This window comes from Girardinichthys multiradiatus, chromosome 12 (assembly GCF_021462225.1).
Source record: "Girardinichthys multiradiatus isolate DD_20200921_A chromosome 12, DD_fGirMul_XY1, whole genome shotgun sequence".
Lineage (NCBI taxonomy): Eukaryota > Metazoa > Chordata > Actinopteri > Cyprinodontiformes > Goodeidae > Girardinichthys > Girardinichthys multiradiatus.
This window is the reverse complement of record NC_061805.1, coordinates 8510903-8534783: the sequence shown is the minus strand read 5'-3', so window position 1 is coordinate 8534783 and position 23881 is coordinate 8510903. Positions and strand designations below refer to the sequence as shown.

Sequence of the window (23881 nt, the reverse complement as noted above, 5' to 3'; positions counted from 1 at the left end):
AACTTTTCCCCAGAACCTAATCGCGGAGCTTTTTTGTGTGTTTCCATTGTGGAGTTCAAAACAGGGCCTAACAGTAACTCCCCCCACTGCAGCAGCATCAACCGAGGGATCGCCGAGAAACTTAGAGTGGAGGAGAGAGACTTTATCGCAGAATTAAGAGTCATAAATTTCATCAATAAAACTATAACCTTTTGATTCTATCGAAGTGATTTAACAGTGTAATGAATCTGCAAGTTACAAATAATATGGAAATGTGTAATTATAACAAATCTGAAAGGGTTGTCCGACAGAGGAGAGCAGAAACAGCTCTGTTCGGAAATAAAACCCTGTGTTTTCCCATACACTTGTAATCATTTTACAACGTTTCTGCAGTGAAACTGAAATATAGTCACCTAGAAATCAAGTTTGTAGTAATCACAGATATTTGTGTCTCTCACAACACAAAGTAGTTTTTTGTTGTTGCTTTTAGTAAACCTAAAGTTTGTGTCGCGATTTATATATGTGCAACATCCACTTTAACACTTTTATCTATCATTCAGGAGTTGAATACATCCCTGGCCGAGGCCTCCGCCAGATGTTCCCAGCAGACTCTCGCTATGCGCTTGGGCCTGCCAAGTCTGTCTGGCTTTCACCTCTTCCACCGAATCCATCTCACCACCAGGTGGTGATCAGTGGACAGCTCAGCCCCTCTCTTCACCTGAGTGTCCAAAACATGCGGCCAATAACGAAACACCATTCGGATTCAGATCAGGGGAGGCAATTCCTCCTGATCACGCCTCTCCAGGTGTCACAGTCCTTTCTCTCGTGGGTGTTGAAGTCCCCCAGCAGAATAATGGAGTCCCCGGGAGGGGCACTGTGCAGCACCCCCGACAGGGACGCAAAGAAGGCCGGGTACTCCACACTACCGCTCGGCCCGTAGACCGAAACGACAGTCAGAGACCTGTCCCCAACCCGAAGGTGCAGGGATGCGACCCACTCATCCACTGGAGTAAACCCCAACACGTGACGGCTGAGCTGGGGGGCAACAAGCAAACCCAGCCCAGCCCGCCGCCTCTCCCCGAGGGCCACTCCAGAGTTAAAGAGACTCCAGCCCCTCTCGAGGAGATGGGTTCCAGAGCCCACGCTGTGCGTGGAAGCGAGCCCGATTATTTCTAGTCGATATCTCAACCTCCCACACAAGCTAAGGCTTCTTTCCCCCCAGCGAGGTGACATTCCACATCCCTAGAGCCAGCCTAAGCATGTGGAGACTGGGCCACCGAGGTCTCCACCTTCATCTGCCGCCCAATCCTCTTTGCACCAGTCCCTCAAGGTACCAGGTGCTCTCCAACGAGTCCTAACCCCAGGCCTGGCTCCAGGGTGGGACCCGGCTCTGCCATACCGGGCGACGTCACGTGCCTCGATTGTATGGTCCTTATGAAGGTGTCTTGAACCACTCTTTGACTGACCCATCACCCAGAGCCTGTTTGCCATGGGAGACCCTACCAGGGGCATTTAAGCCCCAGACAATATAGTCTCTAGGATCATTCGAGCACTCAAACCCCTCCACCACGTTAAGGTGGCAGTTCAAGGTAGTAATACTAATAATACTACTAATGCTGTCACAATATAAGAAAAAAAAAAAGGACCCTGTGTCGTTTTTTTTTTTCTTATATTGTCATACTTATTGAAAATGGAGAACACATTCATTTGGTTTATTTTTTTCCAAAAAATTGTCCTTAGGTATAATTGGGTGTGTGGGGGGTTGTTTGTTCTGTGTGTCTCTGTGTTGCTCTGCAATGGACTGGAGACCTGTCGAGGGTGGACCCCACCTCTCGCCCGTAGACTGCTTGAGATAGGCACCAGCTCCCCTGCGACCCAGTATGAAAGAGGCGGGTATAGAAGACGGATGGATGGTTTAAGATAGGAGCTGTACAGTAGAGCAGTTGGTAGCAATGTTGCCTTGCAGCAAAAAGGTCCTGGGTTCGACTCCCAGCCTGGGGTCTTTCTGCATGGAGTTTGCATGTTCTCCCATTGCATGCGTGGGTTCTCTCCAGGTACTCCGGCTTCCTCCCACAGTCTAAAAACATGAATGTTAGGTTAACTGGTCTCTCTTAATTGCCCTTAGGTGTGAATTGGTGTGTGCATGGTTGTTTGTTCTGTGTGTTTCTGTGCTGCCTTGCAACGGACATTTAGACCCCAGCACCCATGATACTAAAGTAAATACACAATAAACGTTGAAATGTGTGCTCAGACATTATGTATTCAGAATTATTATTTTTTCTGTATTTGATGTCAATCTTCTTTGTTTGCAGTTTCCCTTGAAAAATTAAATCTGACAAAAAAGCAGCACATATCTGCCTCATAATCTCGATTTTTACAAAGGAATTTGCTTGAGGCCACAAACAGCCCTGAGGCTGCTGAAAGAGGAAAATAGAATTACTCTGAAAAGTGAAAAAAAAAGTTCTAAAAATAGAAATGACTTGTCTACATGTCTTGTGTGTGTTGGAAAATGAAACCACTAGGTTCCTTCCACGTCACCCATTTCGACCAGGACAAAACAGAGCTGTGTGTGGTTTTGTATGGGGCTGTACAGAGTACCAGAGCGCACCCTTAAACACATGGACTTAGAAAAGGAGCCCGTATTTAAAACCCCAGAATTATATTTAATTGTAGAAAAGCATGGCCAATTCCAGACGGGAGGCTGGGGATGCAAGCTGAGCCTGCATTGTAAGGAGCTGGTTTACTGCAGGGCCGGAGCGCTGGCAACAACCACCTGAAGCAGGATGAGGAGTAAACCAGCAAGAGAGCGAAAATCACTGTCTGTGGATAATGAATGAAAGGGTGAAAGAAACTCGAGACTGAGCGTGGGAGGGCTGAATAATGAGCAAGAGAGGGGGGAAAAGCACCTCATTCCATCCCATCCTCCTTGTCTTGTGGTGCAGGGTTATTTTTAGCTTCAATAGGGAGCAACACGGTGCTGTAAAGGCAATCATTTCTGCAGCAGCACCGTCATCGCTCACTGCTACATCTCTGTCAAAACAAAGGAGACTCACTTATGCAAACACTTAGGCATGCATGCCCACGATGGTACATAAAGCACTGGGATTATAAAGACTGGCATCAGTGTAAATAATAGCAGGTATGTTCGTCGTTTAAGGTGACAACCACACAGATATTAATATTGTAACATCAAGTTGAACAGTTGTCCGCTGTTGAAAGTTAATGTGACAACAACATTCCTCCCCTAAACCGTATAGCCATCGAAAAACCAAAACCTCTTCTTAAATTTCAGCACATTGAGTTTTCACTTGGCACCTACTTCACAAGGTCCGGGTATCTCACTTTAAAGTGTCTTATTTTTCGCACGAGTGCACAGAAAAAAAATCTCTTCTTATATCTTCTCAGATGCCACAGTGTGTGAGTGTGTCAGGTTAAATCACCTGGAATAAACTGAGCGCGCACACACACACATACACACAAAGAGGCACATGTATTTCCCAGCTGACTTTCACCAAAGCATCAAACCTGATCCAATAGCTTATCCAAAAATAATTCAAATGTCTTCCATTCTCCAATGCAGTTCATAGACGTTTCTACAGAGATCAATACTCATGTGCTCTTTGTTTTTCAAAAGAGAGGTCTTCTCACTTGCAGTCCGTCTTTCTGCTTACAGTACAGAATATTGTGGTTTAAGTAATTAAATATCACCTTATTTGTTTTCAAACACTAACTCAGCTGTAACTCTGTCACATTTCTGTGATCAAAGCTGCCTCTCAGACTCAGAATTACCTCATTATGGTGCAGCTCCGATCACTTAAGGACTGATTTGCAGCTTTGCAGGCTCAATGAACACTTATCTCCTCCTACTAGCAAACTGTAATGCACACAGTTATAGTGCAAAAAAAAAAATCAAACTTGCCTGCAACACATGAAGAGGTTCAAACAGATATTTCGACATTAACATTGCTGAACTGCAGTAACATAAATTAGTATCTATAAATAGTACCACACTGATATGCAGAACATAAAGAGTACGACAGCCTACTAGAGAGCATTAGACAGGACTGCCCAACTAAGGAACTATTGCTTAGAGTTAAAGTTTCAAGGAAGAACTTTATTGTTAAGAAGAGAGTTGAGAGCAGACAGGAAAGATTTTTAGTGCTAGGCGACAAAACATTAAACAGTCAAGCCAGTCAAGTTTCTCCACACCAAACCTTCTACACCTGCAGCCATGGAATCAATTGGAACACCAGAATTCATTGATTTGGGGGTGTGACCCAATTCATTTGGCAATATAGTTCAAATAAAGGCACCATTTGACTATGCAATGTGGAAAATTTTTCCGCAGAACCTAATCGCGGAGCTTTTTTGTGTGTTTCCACTGTGGAGTTCAAAACAGGGCCTAACAGTAACTCCCCCCACTGCAGCAGCATCAACCGAGGGATCGCCGAGAAACTTAGAGTGGAGGAGAGAGACTTTATCGCAGAATTAAGAGTCATAAATTTCATCAATAAAACTATAACCTATTGATTCTGTCGAAGTAATTTAACAGTGTAATGAATTTGCAAGTTACAAATAATATGGAAATGTGTAATTATAAGAAATCTGAAAGGGTTGTCCGACACATCGCCTCTGAGGAGAGAGGAGAGCAGAAACAGCTCTGTTCGGAAATAAAACCCTGTGTTTTCCCATAAACTTGTAATCATTTTACAGCATTTCTGCTGTGAAACTGAAATATAGTCACCTAGAAGTCATGTTTGTAGTAATCACAGATATTTGTGTCTCTCACAACACAAACTGTGGCAGCAGCACATTGTTAATCAGAAATCTGTTTAGGACCCACAGGTGTAATTCCTTTTCTTTGGCTCCTGTCATAAGCTGTTTAAATCTCTAAAATGTGACTTTGAATTAAGGATTTACTCCTTATTTTGACACATACAACTGTAAACAGATGTCAGTTTTTTTAGACTTAAAAAAAAATAAAACAATTTTTTTATGAAAATGTTCATCTTACCAGTGATGAGTTCTCGAACCTCCATGTCGTTGGTCTTCCTTAGCAGACGGATAAGGGCCGGAATACCATCACAGTTCTTGATGGCTACCTTGTTCTCATTGTCCTTCCCATAAGAGATGTTCCGAAGAGCACCGCAAGCTTTGCGGTGGACTTCAGCTTTGGGGTGATCCAAAAGCCCAACCAGAACAGGAATTCCCTTCAGCTGGCGCACGTCCTTCTTAATCTTGTCATTCTCATAGCAGAGGTGCTGCAGGTAGGCAGCAGCGTTGGACTTCACCGGGTCGATTGGGTGACCCAGCATGGCAATAACCTCAGGGAGATCGGGGTCACGCCAGCGGGGGTCCTTGCGAATGCTGTCGATGGAAGGTGAACGTCGGCCAGCCATTCGGTCCAGACTGGCCATGCTCCCTCTCTCAGGCTGAGCAAGTGGTGCTGAATACATACCATGGATGTAAGGGTGGCGCTCATCAATCAGCTCTGCCTCAATGGGGTCATCTGGGTACCCTCTGCAAGATAAGAGGGGACAGTTAAGACACACAAGATGGAAGAGGTAAATGGAGGGTGACTTAGATTTGTCTCAGAAAAATCACACAGCCAGAGGGCAGACTTTAAAAAGCCAACTGAGGTGAGAATCACTGACTAATGAGGGGGAAAGGTAGAGGAGATGACAAGGTGATCTGATGTTTGGTTCTGTTTTCATCAAATTTGTCAGCGGGACTCTGATGGTGGCTCTTTGCAATAAGTGAAATGATTTGCAGCATTCTGCTACCTATTCCCTGTCAGGAAGGCATAACAAACATATCAGACTTCAACAAACATAGAGTTGAAGAGAAAGCGACTAGGAGACAGAAAACGACTGCAAACCAACAGAGACACGGCAACAGAAAAAGCAAAGGCTGTGAGGGAAAGAATTGTGAAGTCTTTTCTTTAAGGAACCGAGAAAAAGGATTTAATATCTCTTCCACCAGGGAGCAGAGAAAAGAGCCAAGCAGTGCCCCAGGGAGGACTACAAGCCCGTACAATGCCTGCAGGGCTCCCTTTGCTAACAGCACAAAACACTAGCATGCAGCCGCTGAAATGTTAATGACCAACACTCTGGGATTTCTCTGCTAGCATTACCCTCATTAGCATTACTGCTATTAGTGTTGGAGACTTAAACAGTACTGAGCTCTAACCGGTTTTCTGAGACAGAATTAAGGAGCAAAGTGGTCCACCAAAGGAGGAGTTTCCTTCAACGATCCGCCATTTCCGAGGTCTCTTAGAGTTTGTTCTCTGTCGTTCTTTACTCCAAAGACAGCCTCATAAATTCTTTATAGGAACATGGGTGAATACATAGGCGCTGCACTAAAGTGACAGGAATGTTGTCGGCTTTTTATTTTCAACACCCACTTTAGTGATATGCAGTCCAGAGACATATATAACATTGCTGCACAGAGAATGTATTAAATTTATATTTTATATAAAAGGCAGGAAAAAATAAGCATCACTCTGTCATTGGGAGCGAACTAAACTGTTTTGTAGTTACGCAGAGCAATTTCAGTTTAAGTTTGAGACTTGTTTACCCTCATTACATAATCCAGATGGTCCCTTCTTGCCATCTTTCAGGGTGGTTGGTGATGTCCAAAGTCAGTTGCTACCAAGAAATTTCACATGAAGCTCAACATTTAATGAGCTTTATATTAATTATGTACTTTTACAGCTTCTTCATGGCATCAAGAGAAAACTGGAAGGGGATCTATATGCTGTCTTGCCTTGGTTCTCATGTATCCCTCTTTAATAAAGCCACGCAGCAACATATTGGCTTTTATGGCATTTACTTTACTTTGTGCATCTCTCTGCTACAGAAATCAATACAAGATGAGTTAAAAGATAAACTCCTTCCTGAACAATGTGTCAAAATCCTAAAACCCTTTTCTACTAAATGATAAAGAGAGATACAGTCCCTTGTAAAAGTACTGTGGTGTTACCTTTTCAACTCTGAAGTTCCACATAACTGGAGTTCAGGTCACACCTACAGTGTCCAGCAGAAGTATTAACACCTCCAGACTTTTTACTTCAGACTTCATGCATTTTATTGTGAGTTTATGTGCTAGACCAACTCAGTGCACAACTGTTAAGTGAAAGAATATATGTTTTTCCACATTTTAAATGTAACAATCCAAACTGCCTTTTGCTGCCATTTCACTTGCAACTCCTTTTAGAAACTGAAATTTCTACCTATTCATCTTTGCAAAATAGCTCAAGATCGGTTTTCAACTCCTGTTGCAGATTGTAAGCTGGATTTAGCTTAGGACTTCGAAGACTGATCTAAACTATTCCATTGCGGTTCTGATTGAATGTTTAAGGGCTTGTCCTACTGGAAGACGGACCTCTGCTCCATTCTAAATCTTTCACAGCTTCTAAAAGGCTTTATCCCAGGGTTGTCCTATATTTAGCTCCTTTCACCTTCCCACCACTTTTGACAGCTGCACTCAACAAACTAATAAAGAATGCTGACTCTGTTCTCGGGAGTTCTCTAAAACCTCCGCAGATGATAGTGCAAAGAAGGATTCTTCATAAAATAAGGAACCTTATGGAGAATATCATCTTCATCAGACAGTCATACGACAGAGTGTCTTTAGTCAGAGACTTCTTCAGGTCTGCTGTAGGACAGACCACTACAGGAGATCCTTCCTGCCCACAGCCATCAGCATCTACAACGGCTGTTTTAAGACACTTGCATTATGTGAGCTACAACAACATTTAATCTCCCATTGGGATTAATAACGTATTTCTGATTTAAATTGAAATGAATCTGACCAGAGCATCTTCTTCCATGGGCCAATTTTTTTTGGATGCACACCTTGTTGTGCTGTCAACAGATTTTCACACAAGAGCTCCTCCAGAGTTACCATGGGTCTCTTGAATGCATCTCTACTAAATGCCTTTCTTACAGTAAAACTGGCCTGAATTTTGTTTTTTTAATGTGAAAACCACTTTTAATTACATGTGCTACTCTGTCTTGGTCCATTATATACAATCTCCTTTAAAATACCTTGACTCGTAAGGTTCTATGTGTCAAAATATGAATAGGTTCAAAGAATATGAACAATTTTAAGTGGCCCTGTAGTTTGATACAGAAGTTCCAGGCATGGAATAACACAGGAGGGAAGTGGAAAACAGCACTCATGCAAATCCTTCATCCCATTCTGCTTTACGAATAGCTACATACTTTGAAGAAAACAAAACTAGGCTTAATTTAAATAGATCAGGCATTCTGAATGCAAATTGTAAGAAGGTGTGTTTTTTCTTGGCTTTGCTGAACAAGCTTGCGTCCGCAGTGTAGAAGGAGGGACAAGCCATGATTATGATTACAGAACGACATTTGGAGAGCAAATGGTGCACTGAGGTTTGGCAACATCACTCAGCTACATGATAGACTGCATGCAAAACACAGGAAAATTGCATGTGTGTGTACCGGTGCTGGTGGTTATGCAGTGGTAAATGCATCCATGCGCACACTAAGAAGTAAACACACTCACCACCCAAGCCATCACCCAGATTTTGTTTTTTTCTGCAGAATATTGAACATGATATGGCAAAGGGAGGCAAGAATAACCCGTTGAAGGAAGAGCACAGTTCACAATCTCAGAATCATCCCCATGTCGCAGACCTGCATACATAAACCGCCGCTGCTGTCACTTTTACATCTCTATTTCCCTCCTGCTTTCTCCCTCATTATTCCCCACACTGTTTTTCACACACTATGACACACAGCCACATCGGCACACAGATAATATGTACAGTTGTGCAGATTGCGGCTCATTTAGATCTGGGGCTGATGCGGCGGGGCTTTTGGTAAAGCAGGCGTCACAAGGCTGAGTGACGGGAATGTCAGGATTTGCATTTATATTGGCGGCATTGTGTGAGCGGGGATGGCTGTATTCAGGGGATGAGAAAGGGTCTCTCTGCAGCCAAATGCAATACTCTGAGCCTGATTACGGCAGATCACTCTCTTCGTGTTAATTGAGCTGCTTAATGTCCGGCCTATTTGGGTGTATTCAGGCGTTTATTTAGGGATGTTTGTGTGGGTGCTCTGCTCTCCTTACGTTTGTCCTTCCAGCTGGAACTGGTTACAATAAATTAAATTTAGAGGCATTCGAGGAAAAAGAGGTCTGAACCCAAATCCACATAACAGTTGGCCAACATTTTCCTTTCTCTTTACATTTATGTGCTACTTTGAGTGACAGACTATCACATAAAATCCCCACAAATGCTAATAAAGTGGCTGTAACATGACAAAAAGCAAAAAAGGTATAAATACTTTTATATGCAAACAGTTGAAGCCTTTTGGCAACTTCAGGGACGAGGTGGATGAACTTGCCAGGGTCACATCTCTTCTATGGGCCACTCGCTATATAAACATGAACGGATTAGATTAAAACACCCCCACCTCTCTCAATTAAGCGATAAGCAGATATGGTCATGGATGCATGCGTTTTTATACAAGTATGAGAGAGTGTGTGTGTGTGTGTGTGGGTGTGTATGTGTGTGTGAGCGTGCGCAAATGGCAACTTCTACATGGAGGTGGGCAGGTTAGAGCGGAGTGGACTGCCCAAGGAGAGATGAGCCATTAGAGATCAGTTTTAAGACGCCCCTGTGGTCTGTCAGCTCCAAAGCAGCTATTAATCACACTAGCAGGAAGACCCCCACAATCACAGAAAGGTCCTCATAGATACAAACACCATGTCATGATGTGTTAAGGGTTGGAATGTATAGGATCTACTCAACATAAGATATCTATTCACTGCTTATCCAGACATGAAGGGAATAAAGATGCCCTTCCGCCCCGTAGTGGACAAATTCTTGCCATCAAAATTATTGGCTAAATGCAATAAAACATACAGGGCCTGATCTTCAAAAGGTTTGCGTGTACGAAACCACATGCAAACCTGTTTGCGTCCGCAAAGCTGATCTACAACGAGGTGCGTGTCTAAAATCAGTGGAACAGCGTGTGCAAGGTTTTTAGCGTTTTTGCCTTTATTAAGACGCAAAACATATGAAAATGACTCAAACTTGCAGATTTATGGGAGAGGGATATGCAAATGTAATCCTTTACCACCAGCAATGCGATTTAACAAACCAGAAACTGTTTTCGCGTGTAGCTTTAGCATGTTGACAGGCAAGTACGAACTGGAACGCAAAAATGTCTGCTGTCACTTTGGCCAGAAGAAGGCAGAGATAGAGTGACAGATGGCAGGGTGAGAATCTTCGGTACATGTGTCAACAGATTTGGATTGTCAAAAATTAAAATAAAAAAAACAGCCTGTTAACTGTGATTGCACATAATGTAAAGGACCCACTGTGCTGTGATGTTGATAATATAATGACTAGGAAAGAAATAAAGACATTATAAGGCAGATTCAATCCTTCAATTGCAAACTGGATGCTACAATCACTTTTTTACAAAAATCACTATTTTAAGGCAACGTATTCCATGCGTGTGTATGCTTTAACCCTGTCACTAAACAAAACACATTGCATTATTGACAGTAACATTGTGTATTGCAGAGCAATTGGAGCTGGATCCCTTTTACGTATATAAATGTTTGATTTAAATTCTTTGCAGGACAGTTATATGATGCCATGTTTAAAATTAGCTAAGCTATAACATAGATTCCTAACATAGACTCCTACAACAAACTATTTTGATGTTGCTAACATCATATTCAGGCTTGGATATTGTGGTTGTTTATGATGAACTCTGAAGTCTTCAAACATATGCTCTGAAGAAAAATTAAAATATCAAGAAAGGCAAACCTCTCTAACTCAAAAAGTTGTTCTGTAATACATTTAAAGGAGGTTTACTTGTCAAATAAGCATAAAACTGACCTACATGAAGGACACTACCAGTGGTCAAAATCTAAAACTGTACTTGACCCTGAACAAACCATCCCCCCAGTAAAACATGGTGGAGGCAACATCATGCTGTGGGGATGATGTGGGGATTTTCTTCAGCAGTGACATATAAAATTACAAAATTGTGAAAAAGCTTACAGTATGACTTTAAATGCAAAGTAGATGAAAGAGAAATTATCACAGACTTTTTACAGAAAAATGTCCATCAATGATCTCTACGTCCTCACATCACTGACTACACAGGAAAAAAGAGCACTTCCTGTCAGTGAAAGCACCCAAAACAAGCATGCCCTAATCTCATAAGAGTTAGAGTCATACAACATTCCACATAACCGTTACCAACAGATGTTAAGTATAAAAGTAAATGAGGCAAGGAACATAAATGCTTCATTACAGGCATGCTGAATGATACAAAGATAATTCCAAAACATCACTGACACCAAAACTGACCCCAAACTGGCATCACTTCCCAGCTGTAGCAGCTAAGAATGGCTGAAGTAACACAAGAGGCAATCTGATAGAAAAAAAGAAACCCCTAGTGTTCTTTCACCATGACGCTTCCAGACACACCTACTTTGCAGGCAAAAGTGGGATGTATTCAGTTTCCAATAGGTGGTCACAATAACATACTGGTGTAGGACACAGCTATTACCTCATTAGGCCAGCACGCAACATGGGAATGTACTTGTGACAGTATGTGGAGGGTCCTAATTTGTTATATGCAAAGTCAGAATGAACCCTAAAGTCTGCGAGTTAAGCTCATCCAGCGAACCTCAACAACAAATTATCATTCCCATCAGCATGGCTACTCACAATGGACTCCACTGTGGTGACAAAATGAGCGATGCAGAAAGCCGCTTTAGTACTAAATATCACCATTTTTGTCTGTGCATAATTGAAGGCTTGCATAAAATGATAAGCTGTAATTAGAGCGCGTTAAACCTAAGATTCATTACAGCACTTTGGAGACACTAGTCCCTTCTTGGAGGAATACTAATCACAGCCTTAGTGCTAAAGAGTCTGTGTGCTGCAGGGGAGCTGATAGGAACTGTTCTTAGGTAGAAAAAAATTACTTATAGTACTCTGATACTCCTGGTTGGATTTTAGTGCACAGGAAATAATACAAATGCAAATGTAGGATTGGAAATATGTTTATTTAATAGAATTAGCCGGGTGCATGCTGGTGTTTGGGTATGCATATAAGTTGCTGTCTCTGTGGGTCTGATTATATATATATATACATATATATATATATATATATATATATATATATATGTGTATATGGCTGTTAGAGCTGTGTTGTGACACATGTAAGGTAGGCTACAAATTGCCTGTCACAGCAAGCGCCTCTTACCAGGCGGATGCAGGAGTGACTTGTTTTCTGAAGATGGGATTTTATTGTGTGTGTGTGTGTGTGTGTGTGTGTGTGTGTATGTGCGTGTGTGTGTGTGTGTATTTGTGTCACAGCAAAGTCACAAGTGTGTAGTGACAGAGGCTCTGGTTATACTTCTGCTCTTTTGAGGCTCATGTGAATCAATGTGGAAGCCTTTAAATCCAGTACGAATGCTCAATTAAGAAGCTGGAAACCTGCTTACTGTTCCATCTTCGATCAGGATCCAAACAAATACACATGGTCTAGTGTCTCTCTCTCTCACTCGCTCTCTTTCTTGCTTCTAAACCCTCTTCGTTCGGTCCCCTTAGAACTGGAGTGACGCCAAACATTTTACTCCCAGATTAGTGGAAAAGTGCACAGAGCTTGAAAATATCCATCTGCTACAGATGGGTGATCGAAAAGAAGTCTTTAACACACAGACTCAGCTTCAATCCCTTGGTCCAATTTACTTTAGGATGGACATTTTTCCCCAGGCTCTCCTAAGGCTGACAACAAACTGACTGAAAGCTATTAGCAGACAAGAGTTGGTTTTTAGGGTCCATTGTTGAGGGCTGACAGGCTTTTTCCAGTCCAAAAAGGTGAGGGGTTGTACTCATCTCACTGAAGCTTGTTGAAAAAAGAGAAGAGTGAGTGATAAATTATGAAAGCCTGCCATGCTCTCTTACTCCCCCTCCATCCTCCCCCTCCGGTCATGTCTCCACATCTTCCTGCCTCTTTAAAAAAGTATAAAACTAAAGATTTCTTTAACAGACTCTTACCTGACCCTGTGCACATCGCGAAGAGGTTCTCTGAGAGTGCGGCCACGGTTGGCCCCTGGCAGGGTTCTGCGGTTGGCAGTGGAGTAGTCGGGTTCCAGCTCATACGGCTCCTCTTCTTCATGGCCCAAGCTGCGACGATCATCTTCTAAGCCGTATGGCTCAGGTTGGAATCGCTCCGGTTGCGAGCGGTTCAGATCCACTGTGCTGCTCCCCATGGGCACCTGGGGCTGCGCCACATGGCCATAGTCGTCCTTGCGAATAGGCAGTGTGTAGCTGTTCTCTGGACGGTAACTGTTGGGTATGTAGGGGTAGCGCGGCGGCCGGAAGTTGATGCCACGCGACAGACTGCCGTAGTTGTCCGTCAAATCTGTGTAGCCATCATGCAGGCCGTAGTGACGGATGTACTGGCTCTCTGGTGTCTCGCCGTATGAGTCAGTGTAGGAGTTGTTGTAGGCGCGTGTCAGGGTAGAGGTTGCTTGGGGTGTGATGAAGCGTTCACCTCCGTTCTTCATGTACCGACGGTCGATGGAATCAGTGTAGCTGCTCAGAGGGGACGAGCCTTCAGGCAGGGGTAAGCCATCTGGACCCAGAGGTACCTGACGCACTGTTCTGGTGGTCACCGTCTTCACCATCTTAGTCACCTGGAAAGCGGGGCAAATACATTTGTCAGACATCAAACTGATAGTATTGTATAATTGTCAGGCTGAGTAGGCAAGCTAGCGTGGGTGACACTGTTAAGACATTCCAAATGGCAGTAGGACCACTGGGAAGAGGCAGAGGAGCTTGATTTTTTTTTTTCATAGAATATCTGTCCATATTCTACTGTCAGGACATAGCGACAGTTTTACCAAATATGTAAAACATACCTTTTAACAAATGTTATCTGCTGCAGCTTTAAATCAGGTAAACTCAAGGTACAGGCATTTTTTTGTACATTTCTTTTCAAACTTGGTAGTTAGCCTTGCTCAGATTATTATCCCCCAAGAACTACATGAAACTGTTGCTATAAAATCACAATTCACAAAATAAGCTCTTAAAAAGCATGTGCAGCCACTTTTTAAGCTTTCATACAAAAAAAACATTTTCTTAAAGCAATGGTTAGGCTATTGTCATACAGGTTAACAATACTTGAACAAGATATTAAGTGAATATTCAGATGGTGACTAGAATTGGCTGACATTCAGCTTGTTCGGCCATGGTCTCATCCCAAAGTACTACCAGGTCCCAATATCAACAACACTCTTCAGTGTGAATTTACTAAGGGAAGAAGACTCAAAGTTAGCTATTTTCAAAATCAGTGAAGTGAAGCCAGAGAAGATACAGACATAACAAGAAACTAAAAGCAAAACAACAGGACGTTACGACACGCCTATGGTTTATTTTGGCTGAGAAAGAGCAAGACTTCACTGGTAGCATGAAAGCTGAACAGAGCATAGCTAAGTTGCTCTGTTTTTTCCTTTGGAGCTTTCAACGTCTGTCTGCCCGAAAACCTTCTGGTTTGGGAAGTGTCCAACTTAAGGTAATGACCTAGAAACAGCTGCTCTAGTAATGCTATATGTGTACTGCATTATTCTCTGATACAAGATAATAAAGTGTTTTAAAATGTGCACTCCATGATTATTTTGTTTTGAAATATTAGTTAAATCCAGTTTTTTTCTGTCACACACACTGTTATCATCTCTGCTCCTAATAGAAATAGTTCATGACTGCTCATAACATGGTAAAAAACCCTTTAATTGCTATTTTTATGTCTTCTTATATTAGCGTTATTATAGTAAGAGTACTCAGAATCAGCTAAAATCCGCAGCGGTCGGTCAAAGCAGAGGTCAAAAATCTACCACTAAATTCTGATCAGAGGATCTTTGCTTTAAAGGTGTTATCAAGTGATGAAATCCAAAATGATCCACAATGAAAAAAGGCAGTATAGATGCTATACACATATGCTGCTAAATACAACAAAACACTTCAGACAAAACTTTCAGATCTGGAATGATGCACATACACATTAAGAACTGAATCAGCAGACTGAGTCTCCTGGCTTTTGAGACATGAGAAATTGTAAATGCTGCTCCACTAGACCCCGAATCCTATTTGCCCCCTGGGGAGAAGGTTAGTATCACACTCCATGGCTGGGAGACTGAGAAAACCAGACCTGTATACCTCTATTTCTGAGGCCCACTCTCATCTTTAGGTTAATGTCTTGACTTCCTCTGCTGTAGGCTAACACAGACAGCAAACACCAGCCCTCTGTTCATACAAAAAACAATTTAGGCGCCCAGTTAGTTCTCCTGTGGCCAATAATTGCCTATTTTGGCCTGGGTTATACGTTCATTTTCACAATTAATGAGGCTGATGAAAATACATTATGATCTGCATGTGTGCAGGCTTCTTGGAGTTCATGTTACCCTGGAAAAGGTGGAGGGGGGTTCATTTCCACTTGACAGGAGCGGACCCACACTGATTGGCTTGAGAAAGAAACCAAAATAGCAATAAAAAAAAGCTCCCTTCCTATTCCTGCATTCAAGAGGTTTAATATTGATCACCCGCTCAGGTAATTATATGGTGCTTTCTTTATCGAATGAAAGATATAATTTCAGTTTTAATCAGTAGCAGGTCAGGGGTATGAAAATATATCAAAAAAGACAAGTAAGAATGAACCAATACTACACAGGAGGGGGCCAGGAGCAGAAGCACAAACCACAGATTGGCTGTTTAACACGGTATCCTCATTAACTTGGCTGAAACAAATAGAAATTTACCCTGGCCTTGTTTCTTGATTACACCCTGACTGAGCTACATAACAAAGCCCATTTCAGGAACATCAAGGTTCATTTCTATGTTCCAGGTAATTACTGAGTAGTTTGTTTTTAATACCAGCCTGCAGTGGCTTTGCACGGTTAAAATGTAGAGGTCATTTGCTGGATTCACATTTGCTTTAGAATAGTTAGGACCTTAAAACAACAAACCTAATTCCATCTTCATAATTGGTCAACCAAAGATGGGTGTCCCTAATGGTAAATGTCACATTAGTAAATATAATAGTCCACACAACATAGAGAGATGTTTATTAGACTTACTGTAATACACTTAGTAAAATGAGAACACATTCAAATAACTATATTTAACTAAATATAAGCCACTGACTCAAGGTTCTAACTTGATGGGACATTGTTTCAAACTTTAAGCACAGCATCTGACTGGAGGAATGACAACAGTAGCTCTAAATTCGCGAGTGATGCTACAGAGTGGAATGATCCATTCTGTTAAATGATTCATTCTGAGATCAGAAGGATTTATTGCAGTCAAAATTGCATGACACTGAAATTATTGTATACAGTGCAGAAAAACATACTATAAATCCAATAACTTGTATAGGTATGTCATAATGAAAAAGAAACACTTATGTGTGATTACCCAATATTATAAATAAAATAGGGTCTTTGAATAGTACTGGTGTTGTGGTTTAGTACTGGTGTAGTAATTCTGTTGTGTGTAGCCCCATTTGGTCCCAAAGTTCATTCAGGTTGAGGTCTGGACTTTGACTAGGCCACTGCAACTACTTGATTCTTTTCTTTTCAAGCCATTGAAGATTGTAGATTTTCTTCAGTATTAAGAATAATTTTATTGTTCAATTCAGTTGAATTCAGTATTATTTATAAAGCGCCAATTCCAAACACATTTTATGCACAGTTTCATGACACAGTTTCAACAAAGCCTTAGCTATTACACAGATGGCCTAAAACTTCACTCTGGAATAATTCTGTTTACAGCGACTCAAGATCTCCAGGTCAGATGGTTACAAAACAAGCCCAAGTCATCACCCTTCCACCGCCATAATTAATATTTGGTATGAGATATTTGTGCTGATGTGCTAGGTTTGCTGTTGTCTTGTAAACTAAAGACAAAACTACAGAATACAGTTTATATTTACATCAACCGTAGAAACATAAAGTTTGCTAGTCGTCTTCTTTCATTCTATTTTTCTATGGCTGCTGAGGGGACAGTTTAATGAACACAGCTTCCTTGCCTTCACATGCCCAGCTGGCTTGTACTATCACAGTTTTTAGGCAATCTGCAAAGGCTGCAAGCAGATCTATCACCCATTTTCAAACACCCTTTGATGTACGCTCAAGTTCACAAGATGTTAAACCTTCACGCAAGGGAAGATGAGAGTGGGACTAGGGACCTGGGTTTTAGAGGAGCCGGTGAAATCTGCTGAAGTTGGGTAAACAGAGCTTAAAGAGAACTGCTGCATTGATAGTGAGGGTGATTATCCACAAATGTAGCAACTACACTAACCTCTATGTTTACATGGTTTAGAAGGCTAAGGATGTAACATCAGTACTGGAAACAATTAGACACGGTCCTTACTAGTTTAGAAAAGCCATTAAAAACCTCATTTTACCAGGATAATACATGTACAGGTTGTTGAGACAGGAGGAGGCAGCAGTTCATGTTGCTAAGCAGGCTGCGATGGTGAAGTCTGCTACTGATTTTTATGCAAACTAAAGAGCATCTGCAAAGATGATTAAAAACATAAACTGCAATAAATTTAAAACCTGATGTTAGAAGAGGAAGAAGGCAGACAGGGGGAGAGGGAAAAACACAGCAAAATCACACAGGATGCCGTGGTCCACTAGGTCTGTCTCTTGTAGGGTAGGGATATGAATGGCAGCCCCAGACTCCAATAACAAGTAGTCAGACACCATCGCAGGTGTGGCACGTGATGATTTTCACCACTTTGATAAGCTGGAATTAGAGAAATGAATTGGAAACAGCTGCTTTAGATTTCATTATGTGTCCTGTAGCTTTAGTTTCACAATGCACTTAAATAGAAATGGCTTCTGTTCTGTATTTGGTTCCTATAGGCTCTTACACACCTTGTGTTATTGCTCATGTGACTGTTAAATGTTTATTTAGCATTTTGAGCTAAACATTTTAACTCACTCCCACTTTACCTGCTCAAGGGTCGACTACCAAGCCCATTTTTGGTAGTAAAATGATTTTATTTGTTTAGGTGGTCAACCACAACTCTCATTCCCTCATATAAAGAGAAGAGAGAAGGAATGTTGCTTTCATTGGTCCATGTGAGTGTTTCATGCAGTGTCTCTGCCAGCAGGAAAAGCAGGCTGGATGCTGGCCAAGGGAAAGTATTTCACACTGGGGCAGGAGGATGAAAGTGGATATAATTGACTGTTTACATGCACCCTACTCAAATTGACTCTAAGCTGAATGAACTAAAAACCTAGGGAGAATCTGTAGTTAATCTACCTTGAGAATTTAGACTGTGCATCCACACGTGAAGTAACCTGATCATTAAATTTGCAGATGATACCACAGTAGTGGGATTTGTTGATAGGAATGATACATCAGTGTAAAGGACAGAAGTCAAGCAGCTAGAGAACTAGTGCAAAGACAACAGCCTGATGCTCAACGTGGGCAAAAGGAAAGAGATGATTATCAGCATAAGGAGGTCAGGATTTAAGCAACCACCTCTCAGCATCAGCACCCATACAGCAGAGAGAGTGGATAGCATTAAGTTCCTCACAGTACTGATCTCTGATGACTTCTCCTGATGCAGAACATCAGCGGGGTCATGAAATGGGCTCAGCAGAGAGTGCAATTTGTGAGGAAATTGCAACAAACATCACTCCCTACCAAAATCCTGATAACAATCTACAAATCTGTGGGTCAGAGTGTTTAGACGTATTGCATCTCATCGTGGTACTCGAGCTGTTATATGGCAGTCAGGAGAGGACTGCAGAGAAAATATCAAACTTCCTTCTCAGGTCTGTTGATTTTCCGGCTCACTACCAAATTCTTTGCCATCATGTTCTAACGCCTAAACCTAACTGTAACCTTGACACTTAACTATAACCCTATCTTAACCTAAAAGGAGAAATACATTAATAAGTCAAGTTATATATTGTTTAATTGCCCTATGTTTAGTCACAAACCTGAAGAGAACAGGCTGTCTGTTGCGTATGGGCCAACCAGCAGAAAACATCTTGCATTAACTGGAAGGTGGTTCGGACTGTGAGGCCTTTTAGTGGTGATGGTCAAAGACTGCTGATGTGAGTCTCCCACTATTTATTTTATTGACCTTCAAAGGATAGTGAGGGGAACTGAAAAGGCCATTGGAGGGTCCCTAACGTCTGTTCAGGATCTGATTCAAGAACAGTGCTCTGAACAAAAACTAAGACTGACTGCTTATACCCCTCTTCTTAACCTTTTTGAGCATTTGGCATCAAACAAAGTGTACCACAAAGTTCACGGACAAACAATGGCTTGTTTTTATGTGTGCTATTAGTTATATAATGGCAACAAACTGATTTGATTTGTCAGTTTCATAGAAAAACTAAATCCAATGACAACTACACTTGTCAGCTAAGACTTACCCTGGACCACCAAGAGCAACATTGCTGAATGTAGACTGTACTCTATTTACAGCAGAGATATTGATCTACTACATTTTGGTTTACTTAACAATATTTTACAAAAGACTTTGCTGATTTTGCTGCAGGACACATGTTTACCACAGAAGCAACTTTTCTGCTGGCAAATCAAGAAGATGGGAGAAGCTTGTGTGTTTCATCATCTGGTAGTTAGATGGGGGATAACCATCAAGGAACAGAAGTGTGTTAGAATGACACAAAACTTTGGTCCAAAAGAACAGATATGTACAGAAATACATCTGTGAGCTGCTGACAAATGATGGGAGAGATGGAAAATGAGAGGTTAAAAACAACACACAAAAGATGTGATATGATTGTTAAGAGTTTACTTCAGTCTATCTACTTTTAGATTGGTTTGCCATCACATGGGTGGTAGTTTCCAGAAGTTCACCCTAGACATTAATCTGCTTTACTCCACAAAGCAATTTCAAGAAAAAACCCAACTTCTCTATTCAGCAGGGTGCCAGAGCTTTTAAAATAGTGTGCTTCCTTCCCCTTGGTCCTCAGCAAGCCTTTGATTACTGTGATGTTTTGCTGCATGCACTGATGTGCATTATTTCTAACAAATTATTTCCCCTCAGTGTATAAAACATGTGAGTGTGAGAAAGAGTGTGAATGTGGCCAATCCCCTCATAGTAAACAGGCTAGAGGGCATTGGGTCCTCCCTTATGCAGGATTAGAGCTGGCTTTTTAATTACAGCTTCACAGTCCCTGGAGTAGGAGCTCCGCACAGTGCTCTCCACTCATCTGTTAGCCAAAAGGATTGGCTTACTGCAACGATTTTGCTATCTGCATCCAAGATGCTGCAATGCAAGCTTTAAATATAAGGAGGTATGTCTCAAACTGTGGAAATAGTCCAGTGTCATCTGAAAAGGGCTTCTAGGAAGGAGTCATTACGTGGTTTTAACAGTCTGAAATGTATTTAAGTTATTGCATTAAAGGGCACTTATAGCTACACTACCAGGAGTGTGACAGTGTGCATAAATCATGGTTCTGTAGGTACCTTGGATTGAGTGCCAGGGTTTGGAACAGGTTTGATACAGTAGAGAAGAGACAAATACCAGATGTGAGGTTTCCAGAAAATGACACACATAACATAGGGCGACGGTGGTGACAGTGGTAGGGTTTTGCCCTGTAACTGGTGGGTTGCCTGTACGAACCCTGTCGTGTCCTTGGGAAAGACACTTCACCGGCCTTGCCTGCTTCTGGTGGTCAGAGTCTGACCACCCAGGGCAGCTGTGGCTACAATGTAGCTTCCGACTGTCAGTGTATGAATGGATAAATGACTGACTGTGGTTTAAAGCGCTTTGGGGTCTCTGGGGACTTGATAAATCGCTATACAAGTACAGGCCATTAAAAATGGAGGAGGTCAGAAAACAAACCAACCTTGCAAGTAAGAATCCTCAAAAGTAGCAGGTTATGTACAGTAAATATGGTAAATTCACTTTAACATTAAATTAACATTTAACATTAAAAATGTAAATGTATATTTTTAACACTGCTGAAGTCTGCATATCAAACAAAAAGCCCGAATAAGTCCAGAACTGAAAGGCATCTCTCTTATAAAAAAAACTGTCAAAAATGAATAATGAAAAGTTTCAGACCCTGAAACTAGGTTTCAAACTTATTATATTTTGAAGTAAGAAAGAAAGTAATTCTTGAGGTGCTACGTTTTGCAGAGTCGGCCAGTAAACACACTGTGTTGGCTAATAACACTCAAAAGCAATAAAGAAGCCTCGAGTAAATTGTTTGCGTTTGTGTTTGTGAAAAAAAAAACAGCAGAATGACTGAAAACATGAACAGCATGTAAGCACTGTAATAATAACAGCAGCAGAAAGTAGTTAGCCTATAGACATTAAACTTAATATGTACTTCAGGGTTTCCGATCGCCACTGAAGGAAATAGCTAGTTTAAAGATTTGACTGCATTGCATCGTCTGAAGTTTAAAATCTAAACTACTCAAACCTGAACTGGACAATAAAACAATGAACAGGTTTATTAGCCCTTTCTTTTATTAGTGAAAACACAAAAAGGGAAAATTCTGAAGCTTTTTTGGGAGGTGGGGGTTGGCGTAGCAACGTATACTGGGTTCGAATCCCTAAGCCCGAGACCTATGCTGCATCCCCCTCTCTCCCCCCACTTGCAATCTGCCTACATTGCATTAAAAAAAACTGTATTTTGCGTGGTGTAGCAGTAGAGTGGGCACCCCATATACAGAGGCTATAGTCCTGCGTTCGATTTGCCAACCTTGACATATTTGCTGCATGTCTTTCCCCCCTTCTCTCTCCGCCCATTTCCTGTCTGATAACTGTCAATCAAGGCCACTAGCGCCAAAATATTAAAAAAAAAGAAAAGCATAAAAAAACTGCAATATTAAGGTAATCAAAACTGGAACATATTATACTTTGTGGTTTGTAGATTCCTTAAAACATTGAGTGAAAACTTCTTCCTGTCTCATTCTTGTGAAAACCAATTTTATGCATTAGTCTTAACTCACAAGCTAGATGTATGGTTACACCTCTAGAAAATAATGACAAAATAAAATGTTGAATATTCACCACTTAGTTGGTGTGACACTCTGAACGCTAGGCGAATTCCCAAAGAAGGCAGTAAGCCAGTAGATGAAACAAAGGCTTTCTTTCCTCAAGAGCAACACGTTTGAAACTGTCCTGGTGCTTCCCATATGACATTGTTCTAACTATGCAGGGTACACCAGCTTATACATGATATTTCTTTTGGAACGCTGCAAAAGCTTGTTGTTGTCATTTAGAGTGACTAGGTTAACAGAGAAACCATTTTAGTGAACAAATACACCAGTATACGGAAGAGACCTCCAGTATATTCTTTTCCTGGTTGCATGAAATCGTTATTAAAACATGAACCAAATCCACCCAAACGACTGAGCAGGAGAATAACTTGCTCCTCGAGACCAAAGGAATTTCTCTGCAGCTTCATGTTCCACCAAACGATGGCCATAGATTTTTGACATTGCTCTTTCAGTTGATTTTTTTCAAAACAAAAACCTGTCAGAAGCTCTCTATTCTGTGCTTGCATTAATTAATGCAGCAGCTTAGGCACGTACAGTGTGACTTTTGCAAGGAAACACTTTAGTTGAAAGCAATATTTCTACAGATAAATGCTATGCAACTGCACGTTTTGCATGCATGAAAACACTGGTTTGCCACATTTCACAACATATTTAAAACAGGAACACGTTCAGTTAATGAGGATGTAATTTGTTGACACCTCTTGAAGTGGTGTGCAGACTGTTAACACATTAGTCAGCATGTGGTTACAGATTATGGATGACAACTTGAACTTGTTTTCAGCACTTGTGTATCTGAAGCATTTCCATACGGTTATTGTAAATTAAATATATATATATTTTAATTTTATTTTAATTCATTGTCCTTAGATTCTGTATTTTAATGTTATATTCATTTTGATTAAACTACGTTGTATTGCTAGCCAATAGGTGTTTCAAGCTAAGAGGAATAAAACATGCAAGCAATATTAGGCATGGATTATCTTAACAGGTAGAAGCAAGCTGGGATTTAAAACATGGTAAAATGTGTTAGCTTGAAAAGATGCAGACTGTGCTGTGCACGGCTGCTGTAGTGTGTATGGGCAAACATTGGTGGCATGGTGACAAAAGCCGCAGTGGTACATAAAACTACACTCACCTTCACATTGGTTGACATATCCTTTCAGAAGAACAACAAAGCACAGTAGAAGACAAATCAACAAAGGAGGTTTTGAGAAGCACACAACTGGGAGAATTATAGAAAAATTGACTCATGATAGTAAAAAAACAAAAATATAAGGCTGTGAGTGGGGGAAGGCACCCCTCTGGAAAGCAGGATTACGGGATTTAGACTCCCTAATAATGACAATCTGGGATTGCAAGCAGAGTTTTCTGTTTGATAGCATTCATTTTGACACTATGAATTCATCTGGATGCATAGGCAACAACAACTGCTGCAAATGCTATTAGGTTTCATACTAAGGTGTGAGGGTATGTGTGTAGCAGAACCTTTTCTGTGCCCTTTTTAGGTTTAAAGTTTTAACAGAAAAGTATGATTCTGATAATATTAATATTCAATCACTGCACCTCTATCACATGTTTTCAAGATAAGTACCATCCTCTGCCAACACAGAGTAACCTAGCTGTTACCTTGGTCTCTGTGCGCCGCGTGGTTCCATCGTCGGAGGTGACCACCGAAACGTGGGAGGTGGGCGTGCCGGGGTCCTCCTCTATGGTGACCGTCTCCTCCACCACCTCCTGTGGCTCCTGCATCATAGCCAGGGATGTGGCGTTACTGGGGCTCTGCTCCTGGACAGAAAGATGTGTGTGTGTGGGGGGGGGGATTAAAGCAATTCGGAC

The 23881-nt window shown here is 41.5% G+C and overlaps 1 protein-coding gene across 12 annotated transcripts in view; it reads right to left on the bottom strand.

Moving 5' to 3' along the window:
- Window positions 1–23881, bottom strand: part of arvcfb (ARVCF delta catenin family member b) — a 336448-nt gene that overhangs the window by 76006 nt on the left and 236561 nt on the right. For 10 of the 12 annotated variants that reach the window (XM_047381042.1, XM_047381035.1, XM_047381034.1 and 7 more), the window contains 4 exons: window positions 23672–23830; window positions 23181–23201; window positions 13043–13683; window positions 4994–5499 (listed from right to left, as the gene is read on the bottom strand). In XM_047381042.1, the coding sequence (XP_047236998.1) occupies window positions 4994–5499; window positions 13043–13683; window positions 23181–23201; window positions 23672–23830 (1327 nt within the window). The remainder of the gene's footprint in view (window positions 1–4993; window positions 5500–13042; window positions 13684–23180; window positions 23202–23671; window positions 23831–23881) is intronic. The other 2 variants (XM_047381038.1, XM_047381039.1) reach the window with 1 other exon arrangement.